This window comes from Marmota monax, unplaced genomic scaffold (assembly GCF_021218885.2).
Source record: "Marmota monax isolate L192 unplaced genomic scaffold, Marmota_monax_Labrador192_F-V1.1 WCK01_AAM20220418_F8-fsc00180, whole genome shotgun sequence".
NCBI classification, from domain to species: Eukaryota; Metazoa; Chordata; class Mammalia; order Rodentia; family Sciuridae; genus Marmota; species Marmota monax.
The window spans coordinates 3,229,089-3,244,054 of record NW_026693881.1 but is presented as its reverse complement, the minus strand read 5'-3'; the positions used below and the strand labels follow the sequence as shown (position 1 = coordinate 3,244,054).

General features: G+C 45.7%; 2 protein-coding genes across 2 annotated transcripts in view; one reads left to right on the top strand and one right to left on the bottom strand.

Moving 5' to 3' along the window:
• Positions 1-13,494, top strand: part of Cdc14b (cell division cycle 14B) — a 120,871-nt gene extending 107,377 nt beyond the window's left edge. Inside the window, exon 15 of the mRNA XM_058585149.1 lies at positions 297-13,494. The gene's annotated coding sequence lies outside the window, so the exon portion shown is untranslated. The remainder of the gene's footprint in view (positions 1-296) is intronic.
• Positions 1-14,966, bottom strand: part of Habp4 (hyaluronan binding protein 4) — a 28,707-nt gene that overhangs the window by 4,332 nt on the left and 9,409 nt on the right. The window contains exons 3-6 of the mRNA XM_046462758.2: positions 12,221-12,382; positions 11,933-12,001; positions 8,098-8,181; positions 1,097-1,268 (exon numbers count right to left, since the gene is read on the bottom strand). Of these exons, the coding sequence (XP_046318714.1) occupies positions 1,097-1,268; positions 8,098-8,181; positions 11,933-12,001; positions 12,221-12,382 (487 nt within the window). The remainder of the gene's footprint in view (positions 1-1,096; positions 1,269-8,097; positions 8,182-11,932; positions 12,002-12,220; positions 12,383-14,966) is intronic.

The following is a 14,966-nucleotide window of genomic DNA, read 5'->3' as shown; positions in this document are numbered from 1 at the left end:
GGAAAAGCCATTTCTGGTGGAAGACCTGGGGCTGACCAACGCGGGCAGTGGGGACACTGCATCATGAAGGGCCTCTACAGAAAGTGGTCCCTCCAAGAACACAACCCAAGGAAACGGGAACTGTGATGGTCCAGATCTCAAAACACCCGCACAGGCTCGGAAACCCACCTGTGGTGCTGCTGGGAGGGGGTGGGACCCAAGGGGTGGGTCCCGGTGGGAGGGGACCCTGGGATCCTGGCCCTTCCTGTCTCTGTCCCCTGGCCCTCTGTTTCTACCATGATGTTCTGTTTCACCAGAGACCAGAGGGATGGGCTGAACCAGGCCAAGCAACCACGGACTGGAACTCTGGAACCTGGGCCAAGCTTGTCAGCTCCGGTCACAGCGACGGCAAGCTAACACGAACAGACAGACCCACAGCATCTGGAGCTTCTACCGAAAATCGGTGAATGCTATCCAGCAGAGGAAGAGTCTGCTCCTCGCCGTCATCCACACAGGGACCAGGTGACAGATTCTAAATTCTACCACTGGAATGCTTCAGTGTACCCTGAAGGTCAGTAACTTAAAGAGAATGTAATTAGTGACGCGATGACCAGCTTATCTCTCGATCAACATCTGTAAACATCCCTAAATACCCGTACAACTTCCAGCGTCTGACAAACAGCTCAGTGTCAACCATGCAAACTGGGGCTCGGAACCCAGAGCCTCCCTGGCCACCCTCCAGGCCACGGTGGCCACTGCCACCCAGGAAAACTCCTGCAGTGTGGTGGTGGGAACAGAGCTGCTGACACCAAGGCCCCAGGCTCCCCATGTGGGTCCCAACGGCAGTGACGCGCAATGCTCATGGGGAGGGTGGGGCCAGCGTGGTCTAAGACAACACAGGCGGCCACGCTTTGCAGTGGCGTGTCCAGGAGCTGCACCGCCTGGGAGAGGAAAGGTCAGTCGTCAGAGGTGAGTGCCAACACTTCCAGGTGAGCAGAGCCTGCGCCGCCACCTGACTGCCGGGTACCCCAGGCCACCAGGTTGAGTTCCCACCACCACCTGATGACGCCTGGCCATAATGCCCATCACAGCAGGAGGAAGCCCAGCGCCTGCTTACGTCATCTCGGTACCGTGACTTGTGGATGACCACGGCCTTGGAAGGAACCGACGATTCTGGCTTCCGAATGTTGAACTCGGGCTTCGGCCTGGTCTGCTCCTGCAGGTTTTTCCACTCGTCTAAGGTCATCTCCTGAACTTGAGTTTCTTCCTCCACCTCCAACTCAGGAACTCTGTGAAGAGGGACAATTGTGGAAAAATCACTGCCGCTGGGACTGAAATGTCTATTCTAGCAAAGAAATAGCTCGGTTTAGTGCACTTTTGTGGATCTCAGGTGTAATTAAGAAACACCTCTGCATCGCAGGCTTCCCTGTTTCAGTCCCATCTTTTCACGTGTGGCTGCAGAGCATCTCGGGATGTGGGGACGGTAGCGTCCCGATGCTACAATCATCACACCTCACCACCCACACTTTCCCTCCCGATGGCGGACAGACAAAATGAGACCACAGGGAAGAAAATGCAAGAAGCCTGGGAAGAGCAGTGGGAAGCCGCGAATGCACACGTCTGAGAATGTTCTCCACAAACACAGGCCTTCCAGTCTACTCCTCATTCTGGTCGCGTCTCTAGTACGCATATCTAGTAGTCTGTCCTGGGAGAGGACAGAGAAGTGCAACCCTCCTTCCAGCTTTTTCTACACAAATTGCCACTATCAGGAAATAGGAAAGGTGACATCATTATAGAGACTCGGCAGGTGTCAAAAGGTAAATGGCTGCATATGTAAACAGCGTTGTGCCAGTAAGTCAAACCAGTGAGATGAAGTAGGCACAACATACCAAAGCCTATTCAGCATCCAAGCTCATCAGCCCCATATCTACTGGAGAAATTTCAATCTACAGCAAAAAACACAGACAAAACCTTCCCATAAAGAAAACTTCAGCTGGGCATGTCGGTGCACACCTGTAATCCCAGCAGTTTAGAAGGCGGAAACAGGAGAATCACAAGTTCAAGACCAGCCTAGGAGGCCCTAAGCAACTTAGTGAGACCTGACTCAAAATTTTAAAACATTAAATAAAAAAGAACTGGAGATATAGCTCAGTGGTCAAAAAACAAACAAACAAATAAAAAACTTCAGATGGCTTCACTTGTGAATTCCAATAAACACTAAGAAATGCAAATTCCATAGAAACCCAGAAGAACAGAAACTTCTGGGCACTCTTCAACTCACTGTAAGAAGCTAGCATTAACTAGATACCAAAATCAGGAAAACACACTATTAGAAAGAAAAACTCTATATAGACAGTGTGCTTCACAACGTTTCAGCCAAATTTTAGGTAACCAAACCCAAGGAAACATGGGAAAGAGAACGACAGGGCTCACTCAGGAATGCAGGGCTGATGTGACACTGTGACATCACAGGTCGGGTGTGGCAGTGCCCGCCTAGGAGTCCAGCAACTAGGGAGCTGAGGTGGGAGAACCACTTGAGCCAGGAGTTCAAGGCCAGCCTGGGCAACACAGCGAGACCGTCTCAAAAAAAAAAAGCCCCACTAATGGATCAAATCAGCAAGTTTTTTTCTTTTTTGTTTTTGTTTTTTGGGGTGCTGGGGATTGAACTCAGGGTATTATGCATGTAAGGCAAGCACTCTACCAACTGAGCTATAGCCCCAGCCCCTCAAATTAGCAAGTTGAAAAAGAAAACCATTTAATAATCTCAACAGATACAGAAAAAAAAACACTTTAAAAATTCAACATTTATTCCTAACAAAAACTCCCAGTAAACTAAGTACTATGAAATCTTCTTAATCTTTGTTTGCTTTTTGGTACCAGGGATTGAACTCAGGGTCACTCGACCACTGAGCCACATCCCCAGCCCTATTTTGTATTTTACTTAGAGACAGAGTCTCTAAATAAAAGTTGCTTAGCACCTCACTGATGCTGAGGCTGGCTTTGAACTCACGATCCTCCTGTCTCAGGCTCCTGAGACATTAGGATTGCAGGCGTGCACCACCGTGCCCAGCTAAAATGTAATTTTTTAATAGTAGCGATAATGAATGCTTTTCTCCTAAGCTCACTCACAGGCAAAGATGTCTCCTCTCAACATTCCAGTGGGAGTCAATAAGACAAGAGGAGGAAGCAAAAGGCATAAAATCAGAAAGAATATTAACACGGTGTGTGCAGACAATACAATCATCTACACAGAAAATCCAGTAGAAGCTGCAGATTAGTGGAGAGAATTAATAAGGAGTTAAGCCTATAGGATACAAAGTTGGTACGCAAAAATCATTTTTAAAAACGTTCTAGCAAAAAATAAATAAAAGACATATACGTCAACAGAAAACAATTCAGAGTTCAGGAAAAAGCCTCATATTTTGGTCAACTGATCTTTTATATTTTTAAGACCAAGGTGCCAAAGACAATTCAAAGGAGGAAAAATCTATCCAACAGCGGTGCCAGGACAACTGGACGCCACACGCAAGAGAGGGAGCTGGAGCCCTGCCGCACGCCGTGGAGAGAGCGTGTGAAACTCCGCAGTCCAGGCCCGGGCCTTCCTGACCTGGAGTGAGCAGTGGCTTCTTCCTGTGTCACCAAAAGCACAGGCAAAGAAACAATTAAGACATCATCATTAACATTTTAAAATTTTGTGCTGCAAAGGACACCATCAAGAAAGTGAAAAGAAAAGCCATGGAATGGGAGAGGAAATTTACAGATCGTTTATCTGATAAGGGATTTGATCTAAGATTATCTGACAAAGGATTATGAATTCTAACATAGGACCCAACTAAAAACCAGTCGAGGATCTGAATAGATATTTTTACAAAGAAGATACACAAATAGCCAATAAGATGTGCCACATCATTAGCCATCAGAGAAATGCCAATGAGTCAGACCAGGGCAACCCACTAGGATGGCCAGAATCAGAGACACCCAAGTGCTGGTGGGAACATGCAAAGATCAGAGCTCAGGCGCACGGCAGGGGCTGAGGAATGATGTGGTCACTTTGGGAAACAGAAATTGAAACGTAGGGTGAAGCAGCTGAGCCAGAAATTTTACTCTTGAATGTATACCAAGAAAAATCAAAACATGTCCACGTCAAGACATCCTGAGTGTGGACAGCAGCATTGGTCATTATAGCCAAAAGACAGAGAAGACCTCGACGTCTAACAAGTGAGGAACAGATAAACAAAATACAGTACATTTGTAAAGGTATTATTTGGCAAGTAAAAAAAACCAAAATACTAACACATGTCACCAGGGCAAGGGAGCCTGATGCCCTCAAGGAATTAGGGGGATGAAAGGAGTCAGGCTGGACAGGCAGGTGTGTCTTCTGGGCAGGATCACAGTGACCTGAAATGTCCACAGGGGACAAACAAGGACACCAAGCACGTCGGGCCGACTCTCAGTGGGTATGGGGGTTTCCTCCTGGGACAGTGAAATGTTTTGGAAGGAGATGGGGTGACAGGTGTGTCATACTGTGGCAGTACATGTCATGGGGACTATGCACTTCAAAAGGTTAAAATAGTAAGTTTTGTATGTATTTTAGCACCAAGAACAACAAAAACCATTTTTTTAAAGATAATACGCAGAAGTGGAAGGAGCGAGGTGTGATGCCCTATGACATGCAGAGCCTGACAGCGCCATGCCACATGGGGGTCACTCAGGCTACAGGCGACTCCGATCTCAAGAGGCACAGAACCAGCGAACTCCCAAACGGTGAGACACAGGATGCCCGGGGCCAGGGGTGACCAGAGCTGGCTGGGTGGATGCTAGAGTTTGCCCAGGATGAGGAGAAAGTTCTGGAGATGGCGGGGACGGCTGCACACTCACAGCTGTGAGGAAGCACTAAATCAGGTATGCAAAATGGCCATTCATGTTAATTATATTTTATCGCAGTTTAAAAAATACTGGAACATTGAATTATATACAGTGACTGAGTTGTACAGTCGGATAATTCTCTCTCACTAAAATTGTTTAAAAGTAAAAAAAAGAAGACAGGGAGTGGGGGAGGGTCCATCTGCACCTTCACCAAAGGGCTGGCATGCTCAGGGTCCTACAGCCACTACTGGGTGACGACATGAGACATGCAGCTGTCATCAGGAAGGACCCTGACCACAGGCCCCAGACGCGCATCTGCAGGGCCTTCAGTGGCGGTGGAAAACCTCTGCGGCCGCGGCTGCCTGTAAGGGTGACAGGAGGAACTGTCCGGTGCCTGGCAGGCTTCTGCATTCACAGATGTCCAGGCCCCACAAGCACACGCCCTTGTCCAACAGGGGACGTGCACTTGGGCTCTGCACATTTCATGGTGTGAAGACCTTACATCCAAATAGACCAAACATACTGACTTCCACACGTCAATGATGTGCACCTTGAGCTACGGGGAGGTGGACGGACACCTTCGGTTCACGGTGAAGTGTACCCCACACAATATACTGATGAAGACAGATGAGAGGAACAAGAGAGCCGAGCTGCAAAGCTTGGGTAGTAGGAATAGACGGTTCCTGTAAAATGCCTTAAAGTGTGCTGTTCGAGAAGTTTCCTAACAAAATGCAGGAAAGTACGGATTAAAATAGACCTCAAACATATATTGTTAACAATATGAAAAGCTCTTAAGAAAAGACTCTATGGGAATAGCTCAGCCCACTTAGAGAGGAACTTGATGGAAAAATTATGGTTAATCACGTGCAGACACTAACCAGCCAACAAGGACACAGGGCTGTCTATACACTGGAGCATCTCCCAGACCCGGCAAGGAAGGAGGGGGGGACAGTGTGTGACCACTGGGAAGTGCAAAGGCAGTCAAGAGCGTGTGCGACACATGCACGCTCACACACACTCGAAATTGGAATATAAGCTAGGAAAGAATAGGGATAGAAAATAGTTGAAAATACCACGTTTTTCAGACTGAATTTTGGAAATATGTAAATCTTTTACATGATTACCAAATGAAAATCAATCTCTATAATTTGAAAGCAAAATGAATCAAAATTAACCTAAATGTTTGTCAAGCTGGTGATACAGCCATTGACAGGCTATTTCAAATGGCTTTAAATACAAATCTGATGGCTGTCTTGTCCTGAGTGACTTTTTAGCAGCTGTGTTACTGAAGGCAGTTTGGGCTGGAACATTGAATTATATACAGTGACTGCTGTGTTTGGAGCGGATGCCTGATGGGGTGACACCACAGAGCGCCAAGATCCCCAGTATTCAAAGAAAGGAGAAGCACGTAAGAAAGGTCAGGTAAAGACCCTCCAGACTCGATCTAATCAGCAAGTACTGAAGGAACTTGTTTCATCTCACGATGTTTATGTATCTGTCTATTCCAGCTCTGTCCATTGAGCGCCCTAAGGATCATCAAAAGCCTAGGAGTGGCTCCTAATTAAGGCTGCCTTCCTAAAAGTGACACACTGATGGCAAATGACCACTGAAAGGATGCTCAACATGGTCAGTCATCAGGGACAGGCAAATTAAAACCACAATGGTCAAAAGTTGTAAAAGCTGACCCTGCCACGTATTGGCAATGACACAAAAGAACTAAACTCTCATTTACTGTCGGTGGGAAAATAATAAAGATGCAACCATGCTGGGAAGAGTTTGGCAGTTTCCTACAAAAGTCAACATCCACCTGCCACCTAGAGTCCCCCGCTGCATCCCCAGGTATTCATCCAGAAGAAACTAAGGCGGGGCTGGGGCTGGGGCTGGGCTCAGGGTGGAGCCCCTGCCTGGCACTGAGAGGCCCTGGGTTCCATCCTCAGCACCACATAAAAATAAATAAAGACAACAAAGGTATCGTGTCCATCTACAGCTAAACAATGAAAACAAAAAAGGAATGAAGGCAGACGTCACAAGGGACTTGTCTACACCAATGTCTGCAGTAGCTTTTATAACAAAGACTGGAAGCAACACAAACCACCACCACCTGATCACACAGGGACAGGTGTGTCTGAGTGACAGCACAGGCTCGGCCACGGGGACACTGAGGCACAGGCTGGCCACAGGGAGAGACACTGAGAGTGCAGCAGCGCAGACAAGTCTCAGAGTCCAGGCTGTCCAGACGCACTGAAGCAGAATCATGACAACTGCAAACTAATACATAGCGACAGAGAGTGGAGGGCGGGAGAGAACTGACGGGAACACAGGACACTCCGGGAGGATGTGTACTTTGGTGTTGATTCAACCAAGTAGTTTTAAAAAAGTTTTGAGATAATCAGGGAGACTGATGCGCTGCCCTGCTATTAACGGTGTTAAGGAAGCATCGGAACTTCTGGATGGTGTGAGGGCCCCCCGACATCACGTCCCGAGCAGTCATGAATGACGAGTGGCATCTTGGGGGTCTGAGTGGAGGGGGAGGAGGTAGGCACGCCCTGGAATGGCTGTGATCTGACAAGGCTTTAAGCAGAACAAATTACAGGGACCTTCCTTACTTGCTTTATATAAATTTTCCCATCATTTTTTATGCAGAGCTAAAAGTAAAGAAATATTAAGGGTCATAAATCTTCATTAGGCAGCTTGTGACAGAACTAAGAAATCAGAACTGGATGTTATAAATTTGGGGATTCTTTCATAACTAAGAAAACCTAATAAAAGTTAATAAATTCCAGAAGGTTCAGTAAGAAGAGATTTTGTATTGAGACAACACAGGAAACACTTAGTATTAACAGATTTTTGTTTGAGATTTAGTTCATATCTAAAGAACTGGATTCAAGCAGTACAAGGCACATAAATGCAACCTTGAAGTGACCCAGGCACCTCAAGCAAAGCAGGTGGGACTCAGAGCCTGTGCCAGGTGATGCCCTCTACAGAGAACCAGCCAGGCCCGCACTGGAGGACACAGCGGTAGGTGCCCTTGGCACCTTCTCCTGGTGACTTGCAGGTCCACAAGCCATGCCATGTACGGCAAGGTCACCAAGGACAGGCTCCTCAGCCTTGTGCCCTAAAATACGTGTGACGACATTCTGTGACACGCGTTCCCTTCAGTAAATGAACAAGGCCAGCCCTCTGTGATGGGACGAGGCCAGACTCTCGAGGAAATCAGCCTGTGGCCCCAAGGGAGGGGGAAGAAGCCCCTACTTGGCTGGAGACTCCTCTTCTGGGAGGCCCTGGGACTCCTGCATCGCCGCTGTCTCCTCCATCGGGGCAGCCAGCTCCGCGTCACTGAAAAACAGCAAGAGCCCCTCTGTTCACAGGGTACAGGCACACATCACTCTCTGCATCTGAGACAGAGACGCACGTGCTCATGTCCTTTTGCTCGAGGGCGCACTCTTCAAGAAGCTACACACACAGGTTTCCACGTCCAAACCAAAGAAGGAACGGTCTGAATTGCTTATTCACGTAAATGACTTGCAAAATGGTTAAAGTTCTTTGGCAAAAATGATTCTGTGAATGATCTAAAATTTAAAAAAAAAACATAAATTATTAGGAAAAAATATTCAGAACTCTTTTTTTTCTTGAACCGGGGATTGAACCTAGGTTTGCTTAACCACTGAGCCACCTCCCCAGACCTTTTTATTCTTTATTTAGAGGCAGGGCCTCCCTAAGTTGCTGAGGCTGGCTTGGAACTCGCAATCCTCGGCTGCTGCACGACTATACCCACACAAAACTCTTATTTTCCATTTATTAAATGGAGCCATAAGAATTCTGAAACTGTAAGTATTAAATGATTTATTAAACATAAGATTATTCCATACCAAACTATTTGAAAATGCTAACAAGGTGAGACAGATCCCACAAACTGAGCAGGTGTGACTACAGACAGACCGTGACAACTGCTCCGGAAACACAGCACTGTGCAACCTGGCTTTCTACACCGTCCCCTCCAGACGCACCCGTGAGGGAAAATAGCTTGGGTTTCAATTCACATCTTGGTTTTTATTTTTATCTGAACATTAATCCTATCTGAGCATTATTTTTAAAAGTCCCAGCAAAAGAAATTTCGCTTTCAGTAAACTGCTATAACTACATGTCCATTAGAAGTATTTTACAGTCTACAGACAGAACCCAGGTTTCTTTTTTTGTTTTTTTTTTAATCCTACCTCAGGTAAAAAAGTTTCATGGAGGCTTTAAAAGTTTAAGTTAAGGGGCTGGGGCTGCAGGTCAGTGGTGGAGCGCTTGTCTGGCATGTGTGAGGCAGTGGGTTCCATCCTCAGCACCACATATGAATAAATGAATAAATAGAAGTATTGTCCATTTACAACTAAATATATACCAATCAAATAAGTATAAAAATAAATAAGTTACATAAGTTGAATTGTAATAATAGATCATTTCAATTTAAATAATTTTTAAATTCTAAGCTCCAAGCAATTATGATCAAGTTTTAAAACCTGTTTTTTAAAATTTGATTATCTTTTACTTTTAAAAAACAAAAAAGGATCCTAAATGAAATGCTGGGGAGGGGCACAGCAGTGGTCTGCTCGTAGAAGCTGCTTCAGGAACCCATAGCTGCATATCACAACCCGGGGGTCCCCTGACTTAAGCATCCAGTAGCCCTAAGGCCCACCAGCAGCTGCAGGGATCAAGGACAACTTTCTCTTTATTCCCTTGGCCACAGAACAAACCAAGGGGATAAAAAAAAACAGGTTTACTGGCAGTTTATAAAATTAAAGATCATAAAAAGGTTACAAAGATAAAGGGAAGAAAAAGTAGAAATAATACCAAAACCAGACTCTGTAAAAATCAGTATTTCTTCAACTTAAGCAATTATAATTTTGTGGAAAAGAAAAATCACAGGTCTCCCCCTTGTGTTGACCTAAATTATTTTATGAATAAACAAACCTAATGTGCCTATAGCTCTTATGGAACCATCTGACCAAAACTACAAAACAAGTTTCAAAATCAGCTACAATTTATTTTGACAAATAATATTTTTTTCTTAAAAAGTAAATTGCCAAGCTGGGTGTGGTGGCACATGCCTGTAATCCCAGTGACTCAGGAAACGGAGGCAGGAGGGTCACAAGTTCAAAGCCAGCCTCAGCAATTTACCAAGACCCTGTCTCAAAGTAAAACATAAAAAGGACTAGGGATGTGGACTAGTGGTTAAGTGCCCCAGGATTCGATCCCTGGTACCAAAATAAAACCAAAAAATCACCGATGTTGAATTCAGTACAAGAAAGATACAGCCCAGGGCCCACACCTGCACTGGAACTTCGTTACACTAGGCAGGAATGCCTGTTTGTGCATAGTGTTTCACAGAAGGACGGAACCGACCTAGCTCAAATTCAGTCCGACTCCACACTTAGACAAATGTTACTTGACAGCCATGTAATGCAGTCTTTGTAAAGCAGCCAGGTTCGTTAGTGCACTCCTGTAATCCCAGCAGCTCAAGAGGCTGAGGCAGGAGGATGGCGAGTTCAAAGCCAGCCTCAGCCAAAAGCGAGGCCCTAAGCAACTCAGTGAGACCCTGTCTCTAAATAAAATACAAAACAGGGCTGGGGATGTGGCTCAGTGCCCCTGAGTTCAATCCCTGGTATCCCCCCCTCAAAAAAAAAAGTTGGAAGGCAGCATTATAGACAATTAACAATTGTTATACTTTTTAATTGCTACATATGGAAAAAAAAACATTTTCAGCAAATCCATTTTCACCCTATTAAACTATCAAAGAGAACCAGTAACATTGGAAATGGCTCAGTTACTGCAGTTTGAAAGCATCTTATCTTTAATTTTACTCACTGCTGCTGACAAGGCTACCACTGGCCAGCGTAAGTAACTACTTGGGGACCCAGATGAATTAAGGTGGTAGGTAAATTAGATGACTTGGAAGGTGCTTGGGTTCCATAGAACCTCAGTGACAAATCTTTTAATTTTGGTTTATTTAGCTTTAAAACACATTTTTAAAAACACAGGACAGTGATTCAAGAAAAATGAGTTCAGGTAAAAGGAAGAAAAGCAGAACAGGTGCCCCCGAGCCTGCAGGCATCTGGAAAGCTAGCCAACAACACTATCCTGCGACACAGCACCTCCCTCCTTTTCCTCCTCTGCTGGCACCAGGATGGCAAAACCAAGCACCCACCCTACCCAGTAAAACTGGCACAGATCCAAGGCAATATGAGCCTCAGGAGAAACCTGTGATTGAGCTTCAACCTGCAAATGATTTTACAAATGAAAATACGATATCAAGGATCTACAGGGACTCTGGAAGGTCACAGAAAAACACAGAATATGCAGGAATTTCAAAAGCTGGTGAGACATGCACATGTACCGGCTACATGTGCACCAGCAAACACAGGGTCATCTGTCATGAAGTTGTCTGGCTAAACTGTGATAAAATAACAGATCTTTAAGAGCAATTTCACACCTAAATACGAAACAGCAAACATGTTTTTTTTAATATTTATTTTTTAGTTTTCAGTGGACACAACATCTTTATTTTATTTGTATGTGCTGCTGAGGATCGAACCCAGCGCCCCGCGCATGCCAGGCGATCGCACTACCACTTGAGCCACATCCCCAGCCCTGGCAAACATGTTTTAAAAGTTATCTCCTGTGGGCTTAATGGTGCTCACTTATAATCCCAGCAGCTCAGGGGGCTGAGGCAGGAGGATCACTAGTTCAAAGCCAGCCTCAGCAACTTAATAAGGCCCTAAGAACTCAGCGAGACCCTGTCTCTAAATAAAATATTTAAAAAAGGGCTGGGGATGTGGCTCAGTGGTTAAGTGCCCCTGGATTCAATCCCCAGTTCCAAAAAAAAAAGTTACCTTGGTTTAATTTCAGGATTTGGTGCACACACACACACACACACACACAAGCTGTCTCACTAAAACAAAGCCTAGAATCAATCTCTACTTAAAGACATGTAGTATGAAGCACAAGAGGACTTCATTCTCAAAGAAAATTTTAAAAAGCAAATAAAGATCCATAAATCCCCATCTAAATGGAGGCTCCCTGAGGGCACACGGCTGCAACTTACCTGGTGTCTCTACCGGATCCCCAGGTGCGAACTCCACACCCACCTGTGCTGTCTTCAGTTCTGAGAGCCCTGGAGGAAGAAAGAATATCCCCTAAGCTGGAAGCTGGTCTCCAGTCAAGGCCTAAGTCATAGAAAGCTGATTGTAAAAGATGTTCCAGAGTCAGTTTCCCACAAGAGAGAGCTCACAGAACATGAACAGAAGCCAATTGAGTGCTACCACACAGCGCACACACTCATGCTCTATGCTGCCAGCGACGTGCAGGGGAAAGGGCATTTAGGGAGACTCACGTTTTGTCACTCCCAGCATATCTTTCAAAATCCCGTTTCCCTCTCTGGTCAAGGGTGTCGACAGCTCGGTTCCCAGAACCACCTCTGCCCCTGCTCCGCATGCCCCCTCTTGGGCCGCCACGTCCTCTCGGAGGTCTGTCTCGGTCAAACCTGTCAACTGGTCTGGAAGACATGGGTTCAATAAAACCTGGAGAACTGGACTGAAGGTCTAAAACCTGTTTGAGAAAACAATCCCAGAAGGACATCCTGGCTCTAGTACGCTGGAAAGGACGGTGGCTGGCATAAAATGTCACCCTGTCTTCACTGTGTGCCCACCACACCTGGGGTCCTTCTGAAGACCTCACATGTGGAATTTCACAAGCAAATCTAAGATATACACCTGAAGAGGGTGACTGGCTCAAGGTCAAGGTCATGCAGAGCTGCTGAGTTGGGGGGGTCAGTCCAGACCCCAGACAGGTCTTGAACTCACCTGCGCAGGGCGTCCTGATCCCTAAGGAGACTCTAAGGCTCCGTCCCGTCCCAGTGCCGATCTCTGCTTACTGATTTCATCCAGTAAGACAAATGGCCGACTTTACATCATGCCCTCCCAGATCTCCCTCGCCCACAGCCAGTGGGTGACACTTGGCATTGAGAACACTGACCTGCCATAACCCTTCATGCTTCTTGAACTTCCAAGGTCAGCGGAGACCTGTGTGTTAAACCCGATCGTCTCGGTCTGGTTTAACCTCCCTGTGTCATTTCCCTCTGACCTTTCTGGATTCCCTCTCCCAACCTGTCCTTGAAAACATTGTTTCTTTAACATTAGTCACCCAAATGTGGCACCAAGTCCTGCGTTTCTTGGTCCCCCTCCACTTCTCAGTACAGCCACTTCTAGGTCACACCCCACTGTGAGCATAGAAGCTCCAGAGAGCCACCTCCTCACCCCGGCACTCTTTGGCTTAGCCACCGCGTGCCACTCCCTTCCCGCTCACAGCCTCCGTGACTTCACCGATGCCACCGGCCTGTCTCACGTGGGCCTCCCCGATTCCAGGCCACAAGGCCAGCTGCCTCCTGGATATCTCCAGCTGGACATCTCCCGCCCGGCAGAGACATGACCTGTGCTGACCCTGGCTCCTGCCACGGTCCCTAACGCACAGGTAAGAGAACCCATGCCACTCCTCCACTCCCTCCTGCCACCCGCCAACACCCGCCCTCCTCCGCCAGACCTGAGGCTCCCGCAGGAAACGACCACATCTTTTTTGTTGTTATAAAGATTAATATAAGTTTTTTTTAAATTTTGTTTTTTATTATTAAATGTGGTGTCTTTATTTATTTTTAATTTTTAAATATATTTATTTATTTTTATGCGATGCTGAGGATTGAACCCAGTGCCTCACACACCCAGTGCCTCACATGTGCGAGGAAAGCGCTCTACTGCTGAGCTATAACCCCAGCCCCTATTTTTAACATTTTTATACAATTTTTTTATCTGTTCTTTTTAGTTACACGTGACAGTAGAGTATGTTTTGACATATCATACTTGCATGGAGTACAACTTCCCATTCTTTTTTTTTAAATATTCTTTTAGTTATAGATGGACACAATATCTTTATTTATTTACTTATTTTTATATGGTGCTGAGGATGGAACCCAGAACCTCAAACGTGTGAGGCAAGCTCTCTGCCACTGAGCCCCAGCCCAGCCCAGACTCACCATTCTTGTGGTTGGACATGAGTAGAGTTTCATGTCCTGTACGCACAGATGAACACAGGAGAGTGGTGTCCGATTCATTCCCCTGTCTTTCCGGTTCCCATTCCCCCAAGTTTTAAATTTTTAATTAGAATTTTTAAAACATTTAAAGCAACAACAAACTACTTGTCCTGGCATCAAGCAACCTGTTGGTGTCAGTAACCTAAATACCTGCACTAGCAGCCTACTTTCATGGATAAAATATTACATTAAAAAGCCACTAGAAAGGCTGAAGCTCAGTGGTAGAGAGCTTACCTCGGCCCTGGGTTCCATCCTCAGCACCACATAAAAATGAATAAACAAAATAAAGATATTGTGTTCATCTATAACTAAAAAATTAAAATAAAAAAAGCCATTAGAGCCAGGTGCAGTGGCTGACACCTCAGGAAGCTGAAGCGGTAGGATCGCAAGTTCAAAGCCAGCCACAGCAACTTAGCAAGATCCTGTCTCAAAAAAACAACTAGAATAAAAAACAAATAAATAAAAAGAGCTGGGGATGCGGCTCAGTGGTTAAGCAACCCTGGGTTCAATCCCCATACCAAAAAATAAATAAATAAAAGTCACTATATGGTAGTGGGTAAAATACACAAAACTCACAATTTTCCTTACTCAAAAAGAAGAAGAAACACAGAAGTATCAACTGTTACTTTTATGCCAATCTCTCACAAGAAACAGGATCCTACATCTAACTCTCTACGTTGGCTTCTGGATCTGCACCTCCCTCACCCCAAGCCGAATCTTAAATAGAAATCTTTATAAAACCTGATTCTAAACTACAGTCAGTGTCTCAAGAAGGGTTCTAAAACAGTAACAAAAGAAAGTAAAAGTGAATCCTTAGCCAGGAAGTTCAACAAGCCAATAAAAAGAAAAAAGTCTACCCCCAAATTAAGAGGAGACGAAGAGCAAACGCATACATGGAGAGCATATGGTGGAATCGGGTCTGACTCACAGACATCCACATACCATACCAGCACCCCAAACCCTTTAAAATAAGAGTGATCGAGCCGGGTGCAGTGCG